At 35.1% G+C, this 25,658-nt stretch overlaps 1 protein-coding gene across 3 annotated transcripts; it reads left to right on the forward strand.

Moving 5' to 3' along the window:
* Nucleotides 1-25,406, forward strand: LOC138317693 (monocarboxylate transporter 9-like). Of its 3 annotated transcripts, XM_069259536.1 has the most exons (8): nt 8,794-9,021; nt 13,172-13,252; nt 14,906-15,187; nt 15,726-15,869; nt 17,964-18,722; nt 19,540-19,809; nt 20,266-20,391; nt 21,134-25,406. In XM_069259536.1, the coding sequence occupies exons 3-8, from the start codon at nt 14,935-14,937 to the stop codon at nt 21,334-21,336; spliced, it is 1,755 nt and encodes a 584-aa protein (XP_069115637.1). In that variant the 5' UTR covers nt 8,794-9,021; nt 13,172-13,252; nt 14,906-14,934; the 3' UTR covers nt 21,337-25,406. The 3 variants fall into 3 exon arrangements, with proteins under 3 accessions (XP_069115634.1, XP_069115636.1, XP_069115637.1); XM_069259533.1 differs by lacking the exons at nt 8,794-9,021; nt 13,172-13,252 and adding an exon at nt 1-334; XM_069259535.1 differs by lacking the exons at nt 8,794-9,021; nt 13,172-13,252 and adding an exon at nt 5,078-5,268.
* The last annotated feature ends 252 nt before the right edge of the window (nt 25,407-25,658 follow it).

Consider the following 25,658-nt stretch of genomic DNA (forward strand, 5'->3'; position numbering starts at 1 on the left):
GTACATTGCTTTGAGATACGGCGACCTTGGCAATTTGAATTATTAAGCAGCACGCTGAAGTTACTTCTTTCAATAAGCATTCTAACACTGACGCGTACGTGTGTCACATATCGCGTACACTGAACAGTGCATCCTGTTGAGGAGGGCAAGGACTTTCTGGGCATTGTTCTCCGCTCGTGAATGATATGCCGGTGTACCGGCCTAAGCCATTGGTTTGTTCGCGGTGTTCAAGCAGACGACATTAAAGCTAAAGTGATCGGTTTGGAAAGGATGGCTTTGGTTGAAGGAGTATATACGGCTACATTTTGGAACTAACGGGATTTCACGGTGAAAGGTACGTGTATATTTCACCATAAACCCTGTATTTTATATATTCACATAAATCAGCTGATTTGTTTGTGTGACGTCACAACCGAGATGATATTGCAGGGAATCCCCACCGGACTGCCATGCTAGTAGTAATTATAATGTTGTGCTCTCATGGGATCTCCCGTTTGCTTACACACGTGTACCACTACAAACAGGCTGATTAATTTTAAAAACGGTCACCGAGTCATTTTTCTTAGAAGTAAACTTATTACATATGTAATTTCGTTAAAATCTCTAGAACACGTGCGTTCACGCAGTAGACTCATTTCTAACGATGGCCTCCTTCTTTTGACATTATTATTCATTTCAAATTGTCGATCATTATTCACGCTGTCCCAGATTGCTTCTGTGTGCCTATCTTAATCACAGTTACAATGTCAATGTGTGCTTATTTTGGTTGCATTCCAGATTTATCTCGCTACAGGGACGTAAGAATTAGGTTTATTGTGTATGTGTTCATATACTTAGACCGTTTATCGGTTTATTACATGAGTAAAATATCATTTATATTTAAAGTTGACGTATATTAACCCTAGCTTGTAAATCTTTAAACAAATGTGTATTTGAATATATTATTATAAAATGTGTCATCAGTCAGAAACCCCCCCCCCTCTACCTAACCACTTGAATGTCCGACTGTGGTCAATTCAGATGAAATTTGATAGTGGCAATATTCATATCATCAACTACTAGAGTGGAATGTGGACAGTGAAATGTGAATGCCCTCTAGAATCCAGACCCCCATGGATAACACCAGCGGTCAAACTTATCTACTTCAATTCAGCTTTTTGATAAAGATTTATTAAATGACCGCGTGAAATCGATTTATTACCTCTATCGTTAAATTGACTTTCATTCAAAATATAAATATAAAACTGTATTCGAACTTTTGATTGAAAAGAATGAAAGGGATAAAAGGTCAAGCATAAGTGTGTGCTTGAAAAAAGACCGGAGAGCTTTCCCCATCCTAGACAGCGATAGTAACCTCTGGGTCATCGATGTTGATCTTTCTCATACTAGCTTATATAACTATATTTCCTGACAATGTAGGTTTACATAAATATTTTAATATCAATTATAGATATGCTGACAAAATCAAAGGTCATTATTTTCCTGTAAAATATTAAGTAAGTTTGATTAAAAATGTTAAAAACAGAATTTGATGCAGGTTCATTACGGTACAACAACAATGGCTTTGAGACGCCACCCTGAAGAACTCAACATCGGGGCAATCTTGGGTCACAATATGATTATTGATTCTTTATATCTACAAATTAAATCTTATTGAAATGCTAATTAACCAAATGTATTTGCAGAAAATCCGAGCATACATTAGGCCAAATGTTTTTGTGAGCGTAACGTCATACTTTTCATAGAAAACGACGTAAATTACGCTCGAAAAATGATGACGTCTTACCCACAGGGGAGCTAAATCCGTAATACGCAAAGACTTAATACGAACAAAAATGTATTCTCTAGAAGTTTGTCTCTACCCACCGGAAAATGGGAAGGCTGGATATCTTTCTGTTCGTATCAAACCCCCAAAAGATAGAAAGATGTTCACATAGAATGGGCTAATGCATGTCGTGAAACTAAGGAGAGTGACTCTGGTATGGAATCGAAGTGGTGGTGTGATGGGTGTTCGTGGGACGATGTTTTGCTGTTTCCTCATGACTGTCTAACATCATAAATCTGTCGTTTTACCCAGGATTACCTTTAGTATGTATGATAATGTAAATGATATTATGCATGCGCATATGGTTACGGGAACAATGAACATGTAGAGTGCACATGCACTAATGGTATCTTTTTCAAGTTCCCGATAATGGACAATTCCCCACATTGACATTTAAATGTCGGATCTTACGTGATATATGACCTCCTAGTCCACATGTTGTTTTCCCCGATTTTATGTGAACATAAAGCAAATATTCGTTTATTGTTTGTTCAAATACCAGCTCTGATTCACATTGCGATAAAAAAAAACCTTCAATAGCAATTTTCAAATTAAGCATGCGGTCACATTTGTTCGACTTTATAGTGCATTTATTGTGGACGACGAATGAAAACGAACTGCAATGAAAAGATATCTTAATTCGTTTACCTTCAAGATCAAAGTAATATATGTAGGTAACACGAAATTTACATGGATCCATGTTGAGAAAAAGATATATTTCAATATGTTCATTCGGAGGTATATAATTCATGCAACACGTGAAAAAATTGCTACATATAGAATATTACCTTTTCTCTTGTTCAAAAATGAAAAATCTATACAATTCTAAAACACCACTTTACAAAATTTGAAGTATTCCATTACATAGCTTGGAGTTAGATAAGCAGAATGGAGCGAATGTGAGCAGAAATCACACATGTAAAGCGATGTTTTCGCTCGATTTAGGGCCAGCTGTGCTGACTAATGTCGATCGGCGGACAAACGTAAATAGGATTAATTTCACGGATTTCTGACAACCTATTGTCGATAAGATCGATAACAAATTGTGAAAATATGTGAACATCTGCTAAATCGCTTAACATGCTGTGGAGAAATGTTAGGAGTATGTTTACTTAATGTGTGTATAGAAATATGCATGTTTAACAATAATCAGATCAATCGGTTGAATATACATTATATGAAACACACACGCATGCACATAGTACATCTACAGTATACAATCATTATTAATATATTTATATAAATCAGTGATGTTGAGTAGCTTTAACGATTTGTCGATAATGATAATTAAGAGGTGCAAAAGTGTTAATGATGCCACAGGGATCTGATGATGTGTGTTATGACAAATATAACAAAGCAATCAAAGCCCTGTCTGTGTGTATCGAGGAGATCGCGAAGTACGTATCGAGGAGATCGCGAAGTACGTGTATCAATATCAATAAATCCACGGCAATAAATTGCACTTGGATTTTTTTGTGTATATAAATCAAAGAACTTTACGGTGAATAAATAATTAAAACGGGTTATCGCCACGATACATGTAGAGATAAGGTTTGCGTTTGTGTTTTATAGTGTATTAATATTGAACAGTTGTTGTCGGATCTGCTAGGTATGATGCAACATGTTTTAGTGGTAAAACAAAGCCAGATTTCACCTGAAAAATACACCAACCGTCGCCCCGAACTTACATTATACATGCACACGGTCGTATATCTACAATGAAGAATTTTTGTGATAATATACTAAAGCTACAAGTTCCTGGAACATGACAGATCTCGCCAGGTACTGACCGCTGGTCGGCGGCTTTTCTCCTGGTATTCCGACTTTCCTCCAACATCGAAGCATGGCACGCTCTGTTAATGATACGTTAAACTAATCAAATCAAACCAAACATCGCGATGCACTTTGTAATACATTGGGGTTGCCAGTAATCCCCAGGTCCCTGTGACACTGACTAGAATATTCGAATATACTGTAACTTTCCATCAGGTCCCTGTGAGTGATAGAGGGCAGGTCACATTAATCAAGTACGGGGCTCAGACTATACACTACATATATCTGTTTACACCGTGCAGATAACCAGGCCAAAAATCTTGACCTTAACTTTGACCTTGTCTCGGGGAAATATCTACGTTATATATACGTCTGAACGTGTTATGGTTCGAGCACGATGACATGCTCATATTAATCCTTTGGCTAGATATGTCAGGTACAGTAACTGTAACTGTACTACACGTCGGTTACATTGAAGGGTGAAAAACAAGAATGCATGCAAAAAATCTGACCTAATGAGATTTGCGTCAGATGAAAATGAGACATAACAAATAAAATGGAGTTGGATATTCTATTAGAAATTCTAGACAAACAAATGATCTATAAGATAATTAAATATAAATGCATGATGCAATTATACATGATGGCCGAGTGGACGGAATGAGGTGTCCTGAATTCTACATTTCGTCTATTTAATTTTAGACAAAACCACGTGTCCGCGGTGGCCGAGCGGTCCTCTCGTCTTTTATGCTGCGGTAGCACAAAATACAAAGAAGATGTATTATACTTAAGATGCGTTCTGATATTCTGCCACGAGCCCTAAACTTCTGGCTAAGATGATCTAGTGGTTAATGTGTCTGACATTTTGCTTCTTGGCTTAAGATTTTACATGTACGTGTATATATGACGAGTTCAAAATCAACACGGAGCATTAGCCCCACATTTTATGGCCTGATCGTCGACTTCAGAAACTACAGTTCCGGATTCTTTCCTCTTCACAATATGTATGTACTGATCATGACCTGTCCTATTGTATAATTACTCTGTATATAAAAGGCGAACGGAAAGTACAACTCAAACACAATACACACGCGTGTATAGATATTCGATTTTGTTGATTGTATATTCAGAACTACCAGAAGGAATTTTGATCTTTTTTAATTTTATAAATGAGAACTTCATTTCGCCAATTTTATTACAACAATTTTACTCGAGCTCTCTGGCAAAATTTTTGTTTTCTCTATTTTCTAGTATAATACTGCTTTTGATAATTCCGCTATGCCCATTGGTTTACTTAAATCTATACACATGTGTAAACATTATTTTTACATTGTATGTTGCATAATAATTGATTTGGGTAGTGGTGATGTTTAACGATTAGCGATCAGTGTCCAAGCATGAACAACAAAGAAAATGTTTTCTCCGTAAATATCCCGCAGTGGACCTCCATGACGTCACAGCATCTGCTAAAGAAATTGACCGAACAACTGATCAATTCATGGAGTGTGTAGTAGTCGAACAGCTGATCGGAATGAATTACCACTCAACATGTATACCATGTTTGTATTGACCGTGTGTAGTGACCGTAGTGACCGCGTGTAGTGACCGTGTTACATGTATGTATATAGTATTCAATGTCCAGTGTGATGTAATTCAATTCTCAACCAACGGTAAGAGGGTGTTTACCAAGTAAATAAAATAGTTTACCATATAATGTCATTGATATATATACGGTTTCCTGATAATTACATGTACATAAATATGTATCCACAGCATTTACATGTACATAATGTATGTCTTGTATTGTGTTTCATCTGGCCCTGATACCAGACGATGACTTTCTGAAAGATGTAGCTACATATTCATGTTAAAGTGTACAATGTACACATTCAACGTCTATTGTGTATGCATGTGTGTGAATACATACGGTATTTTAATTCTATACCTCATTCCATCATTTTAGTGTAATGTGTATTTGATATAGGACCAAGGGGGCGTAACTCGAATAGTAGTACTTACTTCAGTGCCCATGTACGCCCATGCTTGCCAGTGTTTATATGTCGGAGTCAGGGGCTTTATGATAAATAATTAATTAATAAATGTTGTGTTGGTTTAGTGATTATCTTGATGACTCTTGTGCCCGATTTCGAATTATAGGGTGACCAGAATGTGTCAATAGGGTGCCAAAATGTGTCAACAGGGTGCCCAAACTCCTGTCAATTAGGAGTTTGTTAGAGATGTTTTCTGTTCTCGTGAGAACCTTAAAGGTAGGTTTCGCCCAATGAATATAAAGACTACGAAATTGAAATTTATCCTGTACATAGATATAATCTTCAGATCATTTTCGATGCATACAGCGAACAATATGGGTGGTCAGTTGCCTAGCTTGACCAGGAAAATACTCCTCTAAAAATAGAGCGAAGTCCAACTTTACATAGAGTACGACGTATTTTTTTCCAAAAAGAGGCCACTGTAACAAACGGAAACGTGCAACAAAGAAAAAGTCAGATGGCAGTGACAGTTTGCCACGGCATGTTTAGTTGAAAAACAAAAACAACAAATCGAAGTGCGATGTACTGTTTATACATATCATATAATCTAAAACACTTCATATTACCAGAGATTTAAATAGTATTTAAATATCTTATATTTACACTTGCTATGCTTGGTCACTATACGCTAATACAAGCCGATTTTGTTTACCATAACTGCATGGTAACATTGAACTTTGAACTTGCGTAAGAAAATGTTCTATGCAACGTAAAAGGACTACTTTTTTTAAACAAACACATGGCTATGTTTACATGTTGATGCAACATTACGTGTATATTGTTGTTTTTCATAGAATTTTGAAAAATGTAAACAATAAATACATGTTTTATATTTATATATGATTCAAACAATTTTTAAATTAACAATTGTATAAAGAAACGAAAAAATATCCCGACCGGGGCGACGTGCTTTCATTTTTGTTAAAAATGATGGGTGTCAAATGTAAACATTACCTCTGTGTCTGTGTTCGTCATACGATCGAGTCTTTTGGGTGGACGGGCGTGAGACCTTCTGATAGAGGTCAGTTATAAACATATCCTCTTGTCTTTGTTCTTTGAGAATTTAATCATGTGTATAATAAAACATGCACCGCTAGTGATCCACGTGTTGACAGTTACGCGTCACCACAAATACATTGTATCCATCGAACACAAGTGAAGTTGTTCCATCTATAGCCTAGATGGCGATGGATATAAGCGTAGATTATATAATCACATGGCTCCGAAGGATGTAATATCGTCAAGTCAGACGACAATCTCAAACAAATTTAGCTACTTGAACACTGGTGTTTTGACAACTTCGGAAAACTCCACTGTGTGAGCGTGCGTCAGCCTCGCCTCGCTGCACAATAACGGTCACCGAGTTCACACATGTGGCCGAGAACAAATAGTTTTTATGTTATTACGCTATATATGAACTTTTTGCAAAATTTAATACCTACTTAAAGTTCTGATCTGATTAAATAAAATTATCTCTGAAATTTACTTTGTTTGTCATGTTTATTTTACACTAAAATATTGAACTTTTTTTTTGTCGTCGCGGATGAATAATTCTACCTTACGTGCAGCGTCATCATTCGCTGTTCAAATGAGTAAGCTCCTCCCACTTTTGACCGACTTTTATTGAATAATTACGTCACTTTCAAATGACGATTTTATTGCATAAAATATAAATAAAAAGTCGTGTGAGTGTAAATATAGGGATTGGATTTCGTTTTTATGTTAACCATGCTTGTATGGAGCAATTCCTCTAAGAATATATTCTATGGGGCGCGTTACCGCCCCATATTGAATATATTCTTAGAGGAATCGCTCCATACAAGCATGGTTAACATAAAAACGAAATCCAATCCCTATATATTACTTACATACGCTCGCTACTCGCTAGCTTAGTACACCAAACTTATACGAGGGATGTTCCGAAATTAATGTTACTTGCGCAATATCTCGTGGAAATCGTGCTAAATGGGCTTAAAACTACCTCGTTGCGATAGCGTGATATCTGAAGCGTGATATAGGTAAATATCTCGCTCACAATTACACTGACTTTGGTGCTGTGTACATTGTTTTGTAGCGCACTCGTTACACTCTATACAAATAAGGTTGGCGAGAGAGTTGAAAACGTAATTGAAATTAGGGCCTGTCCTCCCCCATCCTGCATATTCACCAGACTTGGCCCCCCTGTGACTTTTTCTTGTTCCCTAAACTAAAATTTCACCTGTCTGGAACAAAATATAAATCAAGAAATGCCCTTGGCTCTGCCATTTACCAGTATCTTATGAGTATACCAATTCAAGAGTACGAAAACTGTTTCCAAAAGTGGATCGATCGGTTGAAACGATGCATAAATGCAGAGGGGGAGTACTTCGAGGGACAGGGCAAAGTAAAATGATCAGAATTACTTCTATCAAAGAGAAATCACCAAAGTAACAATAATTTTGGAACACACCTCATATGTAGTTAGTCTGCGGCTGCATGAACTCACCACGTGTAACGCCGTTACACGAGTCCCAACAGATCCGGGCAAGTTCCGCTTGAGATGTGGCTTCTGTTTCTTCTATTGCTTCATGCCATCTCTGAATTTAATTCCATATAGATATCCTAGGGTGCTACCGATTCCATTATAATTTCCTCCACTTTGTTGCCAATTCAGATATTTTTTTTATCTCTCAGTTTCGTTCAGCCATTTTGTTTACATTTAGTGCGTAACAAGGCGCATGCGCGAAACTTCGACAACACAATCCATCTCAGCTTCATTTGCATACTATTTCGTCTGACGGACACCGTAATAAATCAAGGATTCAGTGTCCAATCTACGATTATTTTTCGTGGGTCCTTTGCAATGGTTTTTGTGAAAACAATGGGTCCCACAGTGTTATAGATACCCATTCCCAGAAATTTTATGGGTCCTTTTAAAATTCTGTGAGTCCAGGACTCGGGATGCGCACGTACAAATGTAGATTTATCACTGAGGATTTCCTTCAATTTTGTTTTCAAGACACATTTGTTCAATCTCAAACCCATAAAGAATTTAAATTGAGGTATTTTTAATATTTTTTTTTCATCTTTCCTTCCGATTATCGGATTTTACAAAAACATATTTATTTGGTTGGGCGAAACCTACCTTTAAAATGATGAGTGGTATAAAAGAGAGTGCGTATGAGAGGATGAGCGAGTCTGAAGAGAGCCCGAGTCTGGATGAGAGACTGGATGTGATACTTTTGTATTCTGTACACGTATATATTCTGTTTGGATTGGAACTTTACAACTGTGTTGTTTCTTCACTCAAGTGGTAACCCAGCACAAGACGACCCGATCTATTTTATCTTTTATGTGACGTGACGGACGACAGCCATCCTACATGTACTTAAAGTGAATAGTCGGGCAAAGGAAACCAGTCTAAATGCGTTCTTTGGCCTTCCAAAAGTCATTGTATACCATAATGATGGTCAAGTTCTGCTTACGGTGTCCAGTTTTGACCATTGAAATTTTGGGGAAGCCCCGTGTAAATTTAGCACAGTTCTAAATATAAATTCGCCAAACTCTTTGAAAACGAGGCTGCGTGGAAATGTCAACATGGACATGTGTTTCTCAGTCGTGTCGGTTTCGTTTCGTGTGATAAACCACTAATGCGGTATGCAAATTGTTGTTTTGAGATGATACATTTGATGCAAATGAAGTATTCTTACATTAATGACAATGCTTTGTAAGCATTTTTCGATAAAAGCATCTTGTACATGGAAATCGACACAAATATTCGGCCGATGCAGAGATGGGGCCCCGGCAAGGGGCAATTATTGCAGCATCGCATTCGTCGTATTTTACATCAACCGAATCATGAAGGTTAAGTACAAATAATCGTAACATAATTTCCCATTTAAAACCACACGAAAACGTTCCATAGAACGTCCATACATGTAGCTGTCAAAGATGTGAGAATAAATTAGCTCATACATAGATATTTTAAGTACAAATATATGTGTTCAATTATTCGTGTAGTTTTTTGCAGAGATTTAATTATCTATTTTTTTTTTTTTTTTTGTAAACAATATTTGAGTTCTGGAGAGAGATGACATGAATGTCCAGCTGGAAGGAAAAGAAACTTTTATGATGTATATGTATCGTACAATGTATATATGTAAACGTACATTCCATATAGCTGCTATAGAATTACAACTAGGAAATTCTCTCAAACATTGATAATATTTAATTCTTCACATTCATGTAGGCCTATGCTGTGAGAATTAACACATCATATATATTTCCAGAAAACATATATAGGCCTACATGTATGTTTACTTTCCTTTTCTGTTGTTTCCTGTTCTTTTTTGTGCTCTGAAGAAAAAGATGATTGAGTTGAAGAAAAGTAATTAATTAAGAGAAATGTGTACCACAGTACTTTGTCTGTAGCCGAGGGGTTCTATACTGTTTTAATAGTCCAGTAATTAATAATTAAATTGAAAATTTCAAAATTAAGATGAAATTGTAAATTCCATTTTTGAATGAAGTGGTTCCCCTCCTTTGAGAGTACACAGTGTGTATACCCTTTTTGGTTTTTAGGAATAATACCTGAATAGGAACCTGAAATAACATGACAATCAATCAGGTATGTGTGTGTTGGGGGTGGGGGTGGGGGGGGCTAAAAGACAGAAGAATCATGAGGTTGGGAAGTTGTAACTTGAGTGGGGGGTTGAAAATATAGAAGAAATAGCTACAGATAACTGGAAGTGGAAGGGTGCTTTATCATTGATCTGGTCATTGCATATTTGGGGTTTACATGGCTTTTTTTTGGTTATTTAGTCTCATTGATTTTGGAGCAACTTTGAATCCATATGGTACTGTATATCTTTCTTTTTTCCATGTGTAGCTATTTCTTCTGTATTTCACCCTCCGCCCAAGTCACGACTTCCCAATAGGTACCACTTTTTTGTTTAGAACTCAAATCAAAGACAGATGTACATAGTACTACATACTACATTTTAGTCTATGTGTTTGTAATCACTGTTACACCTACATGTTAATACATAAAAGGTCTATGTACAAGTTACACATAGACAATAAATGTGAAATTTGGTTCAGACAAAAAGATTTTTAACATTTCAGATAACTTGCTAGTTTTTATGGTTTTATTTATATGTTGAGTCCTACTCTCTTGTAAAGTAGAATTTAGAAATGCTAAGACAAATGGTATCTATATTTGCTATATGTAAAAAAAATCCTTATATTTTAAAAGTAATTGAAAAGTCTATCTCACAAGCCCTGACAAACAAATGGGTCCGGCATATGGATGCAAGAATTATAATCACTGATCTAGAGGACTAATATAAAAACAAATATTTCTACAAAGTTTAAACAATGAAAAAGTATTGCATCATAATTTTATTTAATGATTTACAGTTGAAAGGAACATTTAATAAATTAATACTGTTTAAATGTTCTGTTCATGATCTTCTAGGTCCATATTGGAAAAGTTTACTTTCAAGAGCACTCATATCAACATTCTTCAGTCTTCATATGATGCTAATTGTATGTATATATATATACATACACTTGTATACAGGTCCAAGGGATGAACTTTCTGTATTCATGTCACTATGCATGCATGGTGCCTGAAAAAAAGAACCAACAATTTTTTTATATCTGTTGAATATGACAAAAATTGAAATGATCAATTTTAAATATATATAAATGAATAAATGTAGGTTCATTCTACAGGGTTTTTTTTTTTTATTTTAGAGAAAACATGTTTATTAAGTTTTGTGAATGTGTGTCATTCTGAGTGCCATTTTGATATGTAATCAAGATATTGTGTTTCAATAAAGATATCAACATATCTATTCATCAATAGTTCCAAACAAAAATTCATGAATAATTATAAACTTTGATATCTACAATGTGTCTTGCAGTACATTTCTACCTCAGGTATCAAGTTTGGTTCATGACACATGAACTCAGGTACCATGTCTGTAATCAATATACAAATACACCTTTATTCATCTGATGACCATGAAAATAAAACTGAGCGTGTGTCCTCCAAATAGTGATCCAAACGAGAACTAACAAAACCACGAACGAGTGTAGCATATGAAAAGAGTGTATACTCAAGAAAACTTATACACATGATACAATACAATTCCGACCAATTAACGCGTACAATGTAAAAACTATATACAATGATATCGTTTATTTGACAGCTCAGAACATGTACAGAACTAAAAATTCTAGCAACTAAAACACTATCTATAAATATATACATTTGCAGATAACTCTGTGATGAACTTGACAGTTACTAAACGTCTAGCTGATACTTCTTTAACTTCTAATCTACGCTAGACTTCTTTAGTACTTTCTTTTCTTGTATTCTCGTCCTGGAATAGGTCTTTTCTAGTAATTACAATATAAAAATCAAGCTCTGTTTCTTGTGACTTCTTCTGAGAGATATCTCCTAGTGTCTATCATCTCTACTTATAGATTCTAATTGAAAACATAATCTTTGCTTGGAGATCACTTGCACAAGTCGGTTTACATTGCTATACTGTGCACTCTAGTGCGATCTAGCAACGTGTAACTATATTAAGAATCTCTACAGGGAGCACTTCATGTACCATCCTAAAGCAGGCCCCACGCAAAGACTCAGCAATTCTACCCCAGCTGTTAACTTTTCTCTCCGGATTGGTGTAACTAGGGATGAGAACATGTGACCATTCTATGTTTACCAGCATGCATTTAACTAAAAAAGAATGCAAGTGTGTGGGAAAGCTATGTGGGTTACTTAAGTGATCTAAAATAAGAAGTAACTTCATCTCAGCTGCGCAGGCAGCGGGAGATAGGAGCAGTCTGCAGGGCCGTGGTAGTAGGCTCTAGGTACCGTCACTAGTAGTCGGGTGCGCGTGTCTGCGTCCCGGCGTGCTCCGTTCTGCCAACTGTATCTCTCTCACTGATATACATAGTGTGTCTTCATACACTCCTTCCAGTGCGTCGGAAAATGTTTACCGAGATCAGTCTGCGTCTGGAGGACTGTCGTGCTGACTCCTTTGTCTTTCTGCTTACGCATTTTAGCTGTCGAGTCAGGTTTGTTGTTTTGGCGATCTACCTTTTTGTGTTCAAACTATCTACGGATAGCCATGTTTATTCTGTTTACTACTACGGCGAGTGGTCGAGGATGTTGTGCTCATGCTTCTAAGATTCTGACCTGCAGCTCATAGACCGACGTGGGGAAACCGAATAACTATTCCCATAGATATCTACTTAGTTTTCTCTCGAATGTAGGGGGGGGGTGTTGCGGGTGGGGGACACATGCGGAGGTGGGGGGGGGGGGGGGGGGGGGGGGGGGTAGGGGGGGGGTGGGGGGGGTGGGGCGGGGGGGGTGGGGGGTGAGGAGTGGGAGGTTTATTTTGATTTGATTGTGGGAGAGGAGAGTGTATAGAGGGGGGGTAGGGTTTGAGTAGTAGTGAGTGAGTTGGATGTTGTATTGATTTTTAAGGTTGAGGTTGTAGTGGTGGTAAGGGTTGGTATCTTTAAGGAACTCGGTGATTTGAGAGGAAATACATATATAAGTTACACGGAGTCTTATCAACTTCTTGTAGTCTAATTTATCAATGTGGTAATTATCTTGTTGTTTCCCGTCAGGTCACTAGTTCCGGGACACAGTTTGTATTGGCATATACCATTGTTAAAGTATTATTACGATCGGCAACTATCAAACACATACATACGTACGGACTATCACACAACGAAAATCGTCGCAGTATATTGTATTGCTTTGTATTATAATGTGTCGTATTATTAAGCTAAATGCATGTTACACCGTAATAATGAGTGCTCCAGTTCAGATAAAATGCCCATTGAAAATCTGTGAATTACAGGTATGTATAGCAGGTGCCGGTGGGATTTCATATCCCATTTGAGATCGATTACAATGTATCTCAGTTTTGGTACAGATTTTGCCGGGTAAGGAAAATAAGTAGCTAATCATAGCGTAGAAATGATCAGGATGTCATTATAATTAAGTTGTTTTCTAGTATGATGTATGTAAACGATTAATAAAGTGTTCTCTGAAACGTGGGTTTAGTTTAGTTGGTATCGACGGAAACGACATCTGAATCTATAAGTAGGCCCCATATAGGGATTGGATTTCGTTTTTATGTTAACCATGCTTGTATGGAGCAATTCCTCTAAGAATATATTCTATGGGGCGCGTTAAATAAATAAGTGTTTGCTCCGTAGACAAGGATGTACTTATATTATGTATATACCTCTTACTCGTGGTAGAAAACCTCCATTGCTGACCCGAGTAAAAATAAGGATGATCCCTCGAGGCATTTGAGAAATAATTTTCACGTTCCAGGATGAAATTAAGAAAAACATGCCCCAGGTGTATCAAAACAAAAACCAGAAGTTTTCAATTTAATTGAAATAACATTTTGTTTAATTGAAATTGAAAACAAAAATTGAGGAGAAAACCAACATACAGATGTAGGAAAGTATAATTTAATTAAAGACTTAGTATCAAATGTCGATGCCATTATTAAAAAAATCTACAACCGCCTAAAGTCACTAGAATGTTACATATGTACACAAAATTTTCAATATAGTTGACAACGAATATGTCTAGAAGTCTTTTGAGCTACAACATTAAGTCGAGTTATTATGTCGGACAGCGTGAATATCTCCCAGGGGGATTGATCTTTCAGGCGAATTTTTAAATTGGACGATAGACACAATTTATTGAATACTATGAAAACTTAAATAAGGTTAACATTGTCGTAAATATATCAACATTGGAGTAGAGTTTCTTGCTCCCTCTTATTCGCAAGTTCCATTTCTTCACTTGAAGCCGACACTATTCTCTCGTCTTGAATATTGAAGAAAATGTACTTGTAAAAGTAGTATTACAATAGAGATCGATACAATATATCCAAGATACTCATTTACAGGAGGTACACAAACGTGTAAGATGGTTATGTACCCCTATTACAACAATGCTTGCACTGTCTATTGCTTTCGGCTAACGATAATACTATTGGCTCAGGATGTTTTGCTGTAAACGCGCCGGTACATTAATGAAGTTGTTAAAAACGAAATGCTTTTATTTTGTACTTCAGCGATTAATTCTGAATATTTTATTACAAACCGTATTATTCATAATTTGTTGATTATTTAGATATAGTGTATAATTTCATCGATGTCAAGACATATGTACATATATAATGCATTGCTGAATACGAATAATTCACTACATATTTTATTTGAACAGCTCTTCCGCTAGAGAGTATTTAGACAAAGATGGCGCCCAACGGGAAGGTGAACGGAGATGCCTCGAGTGAGAAGAGGACGACCCCTCCCCGGCCCCCGGTCCCGCCCGACGGAGGGTGGGGATGGGTCATCACATTTTCCTCCTTTATGGTCAGTTTCTTAGTAGATGGCGTCTGTTTTACATTTGGAATCTTCTTCCCGGAATTCCTCAGACATTTTGGTGAAAGTAAAGGAAAAACACAAATTCTTGGATCTGTTCTGAATGGAGCATATCTATCTCTAGGTAAGGCCAAGACAAATATGTGTGAACTTATACACACATACATATTTCAATACAATGTTTTTTCTGAAAAAAGAAAGATTAATTATTTGTGAACATAATATTATCCAAGAATTAAATGAAGTTTCTCAAAAGTTGATATTTTTTTCTATTTCTGTCGGAAATGAATTGAAATATAACTTACTTAGTAACAAGGATTATTTCCATTTAGCTCTATCTATACAACACACTATTTGTATAACGAATTGCATTTTCAGGTCCGAATTTGTAATGCACTATGAACGAATTTTATTGTATAGGTTTTTTTTTAAATGTAAAAAGGCAGAATACTCTCATGAGCAAATATTCCGAAATGTCAGAGCTACCTCCATTCATTTTACAAACAAGAAAGTTCAGGATCAGGATAATAAGCAGATGACACCGATAGACTGAAAATGTAATATATATCAGAACTTAAATCAGAAATCAAAATTACTTCATGTAAATTTATAGCTTTTTAATGATTAATTTATTACGTGCATACTGAATTTTCCTCCTAAAGGGCCAGTGGCGGGAGCGTTGGTGAACAAGTTCGGATGCCGCAGGATCGCCATCAGTGGAGCGTTTGTATCCAGTATCGGATTGTTCCTGTCAACATTCTCTCCAAATCTGGACATCATGATTCTCCTGTATGGAGTCGTTGGAGGTAAATTTCCAAAGAATACAAACTAATTAAAATTAAATCGCTCCACTGCGATGCTCAAAGAAACGTATGTAAAGCAAAGCATCGTCGTGGAGGAGTCTAAAATTCTAATTAGATTAGGAAGAATATTAATGCATACAATGTGTAAAACAGTTCTTATCACACGTCAATGAACATAATTTTTCATCTATAAAGTTGGTTTATTGGTGATAGAGTAGGTTAAGGCGATCCTTTTTGGGGATCCTTTTAATAAACCCACATTATCGAAACTCTACCGTAACAGTGACGTTTATCGACAACAAAGTAGGTTTATCAGTCAATAACCTGTGTTTGTTAGTTTATGAAGAAACTTCAGATAACGAAATCTGCACATTGTCACGGGGAAAATATGGAAAACATTTGGTATATTATCTGAAGTCAATGAACTCTCTTTTGCCATCGAGAATGCCAGTTTTACATTTATTTATAAATAAACAATAATTTTTCATAAGCGATAACCTTGGTGTACCCCACCGATAATGTGGATAGTCTGTTTACCAACCGAAGCAGGATAATTCATCAACAACGGTTTATTAAAATAGGTGGGGTATATGATGAACAAGATAACTGATACATGACCACCCGCAAGTTGTATTTTTGTTGTTCAATATCTGCATGAAAAAGACAACGCAGTATATTCCCATTAAAAAATTATTAAGAAACCCAAACGAGAAAATTTTGCCATCGTGATAACGATGTAACTTTCATTTGTACGCATGTCTTTGCATTAATTTTCTCTAGTGTAAGAAGGTGAATTGAAACAAATAAGTTACGTTTAAGAATCTCATGAATATAAATTGCCAAAATATAAGCTTAAGTTATGCAAAGATTTAAATTACTGCTCAGTAGTGTATAGTGCAGTGTAAAAGACATCATTTAGCGAATCTTCGAGTACAATTAAAGTTTGACTACATATAGATAAAAGTTAATAGGGGTATAAAGTATAAATCGAAATAGGTCTTGAGATAAATTTTATGAACTTTGAATAAGCAGTTCATGTTAAATTAGCATGAATAGCTGTTGATATTTATCAACCTGTACGAAACCCCAGGATCCAACAAAATCAAGTATTCACACATTATAGATATCTCATGGGAGCTTTGACGGGAATAACAACTACAATTACTACTTTATAACCATAAATTTGTTGTAAGCATGTTATTTATAAACATGTTTTACTCTATAGATGTATTTTGTATATTTTTAATCTCTACTGAAAGCAACTTTAATTAATTGTTAATTAAAATCTAGGCCCAGTTGTTCAAAGGGGATTAGGTTAATCACAGTTTAACAACAATTTTCAAATCAGGATTTTTCATATCTTCATTATACACATACTCCATAGAGAGAAGGGTGTGGGTTTTGGAATTGCAAGATGGCCACCAAGACATACATAATTTATTTCCTGTTTTAAGATTTCGGTGATTATTGTTTCACAGTGGGTTAAAAAGATACCAAATAACATTCAAATTTTCCTAAATCATTGCTTGCCTTAGTAACAAAATGAAGGTTACCGATTAGTTGAAATTAAGGTATTGCAAGAAACAAATGAAAATTTGAATATAAGGCTTATGATGCATATTGAGCAAACTGCTACATGAACCATTGTTGGGGTGTTTGGGTACGTCCGTAATTTTAATTTATGGTTACTACTTATGTACTATAATTGTATTGAAAATAACTGTATGAATCAATATTTTACATTTAGAAAATGTTTCCCCTTTTGAACATTTTTCGATGCATATGTGGGGTTGGTAGTAGGGATGTCACGATTTCTTTAAAGTCAGCAACTTTGCCTGCCAATATGATGGCTCTTAGTAATGTAGTTTTTGAAAAAATTCCAATTCTTGTGTTTTGAAATTTTAAATTCTAAGAGCAGATATTATTGAATAACAATGTTTATCAATGAACTACTTTTTTCATTCAGTACAATTAGATGATTACAAATCTATGTATCATTTAATGAAAAATTTTCCATTTCGATATACAATTTTATTATATGAAATGTTTAGCTAATTATATATCAATAAACCTTTGCTTTAACCAATCGTATTGCAGGTTCTGGATTCGGACTGATCTATCTTCCCGCCATCGTGATGGTTGGATACTATTTTGACAAGAGACGAGCCTTCGCGACAGGAATAGCAGTTTGTGGTTCTGGAATAGGCGGGTTTGTGTTTGCGCCTTTGTGTGTGTTCCTTTTAGAAATCTATGGATGGCAAGGAGCAATGTGGATCATTTCCGGTATTGTCTTTAACGGCGCCATCTTTGCTTCATTTTATCGCCCTTTAGAGGAAGCTGTTTGTGACAGTGTTGAGTGTGAGCAGACATCATTATGTGATATCAAAACTGAAAAAGATTCCTTTACTTTCCAGGAAAATGGAAATAAAGTTATTAAGCAAAATGATTTAGAGCTAAACCCTATATATAGGTGTCGTTCTGTTGAACTAAAGTGCGATAAAAATGGACTCGACTGCGCGGCACGACTGGCGTTCAGTCAAGATATGTCATTACTGGGCACTGGATCCGGAAGTCCAAAACAAAGACATGCACACAAGAATCATCTAAGTCCTTTAGTCCGGAAAGATATATTTTACAGTGGAAGTTTGGAACACATTCCAGAACGAAAGGCAGCTAAAAGTGACAGTGACTATGTCGCTCAAATGACTAGAAGTAGTAACGAGGATATACCAGACACAATTAAACTCTCCTGTTGGACGAGATTTTGTGTTTTATTCCGAGAGACGTTCGACTTTTCCTTACTCGCTAGTCCGACATTTATTGTATATGGTGTGTCATGTTTTCTTTGTATGTTTGGTAAGTATTTCAGCAATGCAATTTTGTAAATCACATCTAGTTTTCGTTCTTACAATTTTGATACTCTCCATCATATAATTACAAACTGCTTTTTATCACTGTGAATTAGGAATTTGAGAGATCGAGCGATTACAGTAACTTTTGTATTTGGACAATGCATATGTACGCAGTCAAATGATATGACATTGTACAAATAATCACGAGAGATGTGTTTTCAAAATGGATAATCTTTGCCAATATTAAAGGGTAAAATTTCATTTCATGGGAATAATTGGTAGTTTTCCATACTTGGTACATAAAAATGTCATTGTACCTTATTAAAGATGCTCCAACGCCGACAAAGTGTTAACGATATTCCTATTTGAACAATGATTGATGTTTACTCATGTAAACTTGTCAAATTAACCGATAGAAAAATATATATGGCATATTGCCATAGATGTATTTCGAGACGCAATCAATTATATTTAAAATTTTCATAATGAAGTAAAATAAGAAGCTCAAACATTTCAATGCTTGTAATAGTGTAAAATAAATGACTTTTGTGGCTGAAAAAATGCTCATTCGTCTACGGTTGTTTTTGATGGAGAAAAATACCATTTGTCAGCTGTGGAGATTCTTTAATGTCTTATAGAAGGTCCCTTTAAATCTGTGTTTTCGGAACTTTGATGGATGTTTAGGAAAGCATTAGATCAATAAATAAAGGAATCATTAAATGAAGTAGTCTATACCTCTATGCGATGTTAATTTATGTATGTACACTTATTTACAAGTCAATATTTATACAATGGCGTATGATTTTGGTTCTCTTTTTCAGGATTTTTCATTCCATTTAATTTCTTACCTGCCTTAGCCCGTGATCTCAACCTCTCCATTGGCGAAGGCGCTCTTCTCATATCAATCATAGGCATTTCCAACACTGTAACACGGCTTGTGGTTGGCTGGGTGTCTGACCAACCATGGGCCGATTGTCTCCTCATCAATAATGTGGCGCTTCTGATGGGCGGATTAATTACGTGTTTTGTTCCTTTCTACAAAATCTACGCCATCTTGGCGCTTTATTCCGTTTTATTCGGAGCAGCTATAGGTGAGTGACATTTGAAATTCTGTATTTTGAATTTATATATTTTAAAATAAACAAAATATATAGCATTTTTATAACACAATATACATTATTCCTTATTTGCTAACTGAATTGAAATTCATGCTCTTTATAATTAATTCTTCAGAAAATGAAAAACATTTCAGTATGAATTATTTATCTATCCTTTGAATTACGATAGAGACATAAAGCTCTATGACGATATTTTATACTTACCTCTCCGATGATTTGTAGAGGGTTGTTTTAAATCTAAATCTAAGAGATTGAATATTGTATCGTACGGTAAGCATAAACTATGAATGAACTACATAGGAAGATTCCATAAAATAAAAAGACTCAAAGAATCTAAGACTCAAACATATATATAACAATACTGATGCCTTTATAGTTTACAATTCTTTTTTTCCCTAAAGATAATATCCGCTAGTAATCATGTTACAGCCTCATTCGTGTCACTGCGGTCAATCATCATGGTGGAACTAATGGGCATCGAGAGACTGACCAATGCCTTCGGACTGGTCACCCTGTGTCAGGGCCTGTCGTCATTCATAGGCTCGCCTATAGCAGGTACAGGACGAATGTTATATTATCATATACAATATAGTTATCCCTTGTATCCACTTGTATTTAACCGAACCCACCAAGCTACGCCAATCAAAATCACATACATTTTTGCATTACCACAAGTCTTCTTGAACTTTTGTGTTATCATATACTCGATAAAAGCAGGTACAGTAATATGTCGTAACGAGCTCGCTTTAGCTGCGATGTGTGAAGAATACCTGTAGAATAATGGTTGATTGTCTGGTAGATATGTAGTTAGTAGTCTAGTCATTCCTAAGGTCTATAGTCTCAGCACTGTTAGGAGATAATACATGTAGGTACTTATTTCGGGTTTGTTCGTTTGTTTTTGTATCAATATATTCAGGAAAAAAAAATACTACTCTAAATCAAGTTTTCTTTTCGTGGTTACTAAGTTTCACGATTTCCATTTTAAAAAAAAATCGCAAAGAAAACATTTTAATTAAATTAAAATTTGTCCGGAACTTCCTATCGGAATCAATGATGTAAATGTGAATTCGCGGAGATCAACTTTCGCGAATTTACTTACAACATGTTAATCGTCGTATACTTACAACATGTTAATCGTATACTTACAACAAATAAATCGGATACGAAAGAAAGTTGGTTGACGATATACATAACTCTGATCTTGATCTATGTTTAATTAAAGTGACTTTAGTTGCAGTGTTTTGAAGTCAGTGCATTGTGAACATCCTCATTTGACACCATTTTTGTTGTCTTTCAGGTGCGTTAGCAGACGAGACAGGAGATTACAACATCACGTTCTATCTTTCCGGGGTCACGTTAAGTTTGGCTGGGCTGATCTGTTTCCCACTCCGGCGTATAGCTAAATGGGAAAACTCTAAGATCTCAGAAAACAATGAAACCGTTATACCCGCAGTTTCAGTTTCTGAACCTGAGAAAAAGCCTATGTTAGACCAAACATAGACTATTACTGAATTTATTACTCATATTGTTTTATTATAAAAAAAAAATTTCAGGACGGTAGGGGAATTCAGATACTTCTCCGAAACTATGTCGGGTTTGAGCGGTTTCGGTCGAAGGGAGTTAACTGATTAGATGTAACGGAATCCAAAACGTAATTAGATAAGTAACGTTAATGTCATTTAAACATACAACGTATGTACATTGTATGTGTAAATGCTTATGAATTCAAAACATAACAAATCTCTAACGTTTATAAGATATATGAATAATGGTCACTAAACAAGACTTTTTGAAGAATGATTAAAAATCTTTGAATTAGAAGCACTGAAAACGTTTGTAAGATGATGTATACTACGTACATGTATGTGTGACAACAAGAACGATTTGGAATGACATTATGGTGTCTACCGTAACTTCTACATGGACGTATCACAAATGTATTAATATTTTATAGATTTACTGTAACAACTGAATTGTTAAAGATGCTCAACCGCCGACGGACCAAAAAGACACTTATCCTTTCTATCTATAATCTCATCCTTTCGATCTATAATTGGTGTTTAATCGTGTATCTATATACACCAAAAATAATATAAAATAATTCATTTTGCCTTTGATGTATGCGTAATCAGTACTTCATTCCATAAAGGACATAGTGCCAGGGATTTTTTTTGGGATGCAATTAATTATTTTTCATATTTTTAACTTGAAGTAAAATAAGAAGCTCAAACTTTTCAATGGTGGTAATGGTGTAAAGTAAGTAACTTTTGTAACTGAAGAAAATACTTAATCGTCTGCTCCTGTTTTGATAGTGAAAAAATACCATTTGTCAGCGGTGGAGCATCTTTAGCTAAAATTATTTTGTTATCATTACAACATTAAATGAATTTTGACTACAACGTTCATACCACCATGTTAAATGGATTTGTGGTCCCGATGTAGAATACATTTCATCTTATCTGAAAGTTGCATAAAAAGTTTCTGAAATCTTTGAACTTCCGGTTTTTAATCTCAATTGAATGCTTTTCTAAATAACATTGTCATTTTACATATATACGGAATATTATTTTCACGTCAGTAGCCAGTGACAGTCAACCTTTAAAAGAGTTAAAAGTATGAATAACATTTACCATTTTCAATAAAACATATTAAAAGTAAATATTTGTGTTCCTAAGTAGTGTTTGATACATGTGTTTCATATTGATAGATATATGTTGGTTCTGATAATAATAATTGAACTAGTTTTAGTAATAATTATTAATCATTACAGCTTGTCCCATCTAAAATGCATACACGTGTTGGATTGAACTTAAAGATAAATTTGAATAGTTAATTTTCTCTTTGTTTCTGGCTTTCTGATTGGCCTATTCATTTTTTTCATTCCACGATGAAAAAAAAAACCGAGAATGGCGCTGAAACCCGACGTTATCGTGACGTCACAATAGGAACATTGACGTTGCGTATTGATTTGGAAAAAATAATTCCTTGGAAAAAATCAATGGAATCGTACGTATAAACGTATTTTCATTTTATAGATTAGTCTGGAAAGTTAATTATAAGCATTGAAGTCACTATTTTTGAATTTCATCGGGTTATGAAATAAATTTTGTTTCCAAACTTTTGTGAGAATCCGCTACAAATTATTATTTTTCTTGGTTTTTCCGCCAATCTCATTGGACGTCGGTACCCTACGTGACCCCCTATAAAACAATGATCGACTGATAAAAGATGATTGAAAAAAGTTGATTGACCGATCTGTCTATAAATAGATAGGGATTTCCCGATTCAGTGTATGAAAGCGTCGTAGTCATTTAAGCGTTTGAATACTACATGCATTATAACGTTAATAGATTAAGCGTTTCTAAGATGCCGATTTTGTTGGTAACACATTTTTGTCAAACGCAGCGAATGATAGATAGACGGGTTTGCGTCTCTGCCGGTAGTATTGATGAGAAATGAAACATTTTACACACCGTTGGAGCTACAAATGCAAAGATGTAATTATGATACACGGTGCTTTTATTTAGACAGTAATACGACTAAAGGCAAGGCCTTAAAGGGCGCAGCCAGATGTTTTAATATGAATCATGCACGGCATGGGAAGAGCGAAGCTCTACTTTTATATTATATTTTCTATTTCATGTAGAAGACATAATTTAGAAATAAAAGGACGGACTTTAAACTATAGAAGTATATGATGTAATAATTGTCTAGCATAAACTCAAAGAAATGAACTCAAAGATTCGTATTTCTCTGTGTCCATTCAAGTCATGGAGTGCCGCGTATGCGAATCCTATGATTTCGCGCCATTTGTTGACTTAATGTGACGTCATGATTCCTTGTACTCATCTTCGCCTTGGTGGATATTTTGACTGCATTCCATAGCTTATAATTTTCAAAGCGTTATTATTATTATTTGAAAAATAATAAAAAAAATGTTTATTTACTCCTGTTATGCATTTGCATAAGTTAAACATATTTACAGGGGAGAGCAGTACTGGAGCAACGCGCAACCTCCCCATATGTATGAAAAAATGGCAACGCAAACTGAAGCTGTCAGTGTGTAGGATTGAATTTTGAAGATTGTATTTTTTCTTATATTTTCGTGCATCTGTTACCTTAGTAGTCTTCGCACTTCGTGCCCTTAGCACGAAGGGCTGCGCCCTTAATATAAGCTGTACATGCCGTTTTTCGGACATTAAGAACTATGAAAACTACAGTATGATGATGCATTCGTCATCTTCTACTGTACATGTATATGGAAATCAGGATTAATAGGAAAACTGTATCTTAATCCTCGTATCATTGGTGTGATTAATTTTGATATTTACTCATTCAATGTCTGGTAATATATCATGAAATACAAATGCAGATGTATACACTAGATTGTTGTATGTCTTTATATATATTGCTTGTCAAGAAAAACTTATTCAAATAATAAAACAATTGTAGCATTTTGAATTCGGTCGATGCATGCTTTTATTGACCAAAGAAAATATCAACCTCGGACTACGTCCTCGGTCGATAATTTTTCTTTGGTCACTAAAAACATGCATCGACCTCATCAAAATGCTATAATTGTAAAATATTTACTCTTAATGTTATGAAAATGATATGAATATATAACACATACTTCTTAGTGTAAGATTACCTTAGAGTTATGTCTTAAATAAGCATTGCCGTTAGAGCATAAACGATACTCATCATTTGAATAATAATTGGTGTTGAATCGTGTGTATATATATATCTGCTCAAGTTATTAATGGAGAAAAATACCATTTGTCGGCATTTTTAAAGTTTATCATTAATAGTGTCGTAGTACTCAGGGAGTGGTCGATTTATCGAAAAACAATGTGCATTAAAAGCTGCACAGTACACCATTAGCTGATTAACTAAAAGAATGAACAAACAGAGATTCTTTATTCTCTATTTTGACTATATTTATACGGTATAACTTAAATGGACAATTCAGTCTTAGAGTACATTAGAATTTGCACGTGTATCAAAATTAATTTGGTTGGTTTTACTGTGATATGCTTGAAAATACCATTGTAGTGAAATGTTCACACTCGCTTACTGTCCACCATTACACATAGTGGTCGGACGACTTGTATGCCGAACCCTTTAAGAAAGTAAAGAATTTTTGTCTATTACTGCTCAAATCGCTCTTACAGTAGTGTGTTTACCTTATCATATGCATGTTCTTGTCTCAAACTAATTACATCAACTCCTCAGTGGTTATGTATTTCATTTGTTTAACGTGTGTGACTTTGGTTCGGGTATAGGTACAGCATACATGTTGTACCTGCTTAATTATATTGATCTATGATTTGGAATTTCAACAGTATCAATCAAAATACTTACAATGTCGTGGACATTTTCAGTTTTTCTTAATATATATTTCATAAGGAATGTAGAACAATATATTTATGTCATACAAGCCTCACTGAATTGTCCCTTTAAATTCGGTTATAGTTGATTTTTATGACGTCCCTTGCTGGTTGAATAATGAGGTCACACTTGACCAATTTAAAAAAAAAAAAAAAAAAAAAAAAAATTAAAAAAGAAAATATATAAATCATCTTCTGAGCTGGTATCTATTAGCACTCAAGCGATGATAACTGGTATTATGGTAGATAATCCAATCTAGAAGGACAAACGGAATTAGATATTTAATTTTTTCCCCAGGTTGTGATTAAAGACATATCGATATATCAGACATTCTCAAACAGGTGTTTACCCACGACTTATATATATTACATTGTGTACAGTATATAGATACATACAATAATCAATTACTGAATTTTCTTATTTTGTAAAAA

This window comes from Argopecten irradians, chromosome 3 (assembly GCF_041381155.1).
Source record: "Argopecten irradians isolate NY chromosome 3, Ai_NY, whole genome shotgun sequence".
NCBI lineage: Eukaryota > Metazoa > Mollusca > Bivalvia > Pectinida > Pectinidae > Argopecten > Argopecten irradians.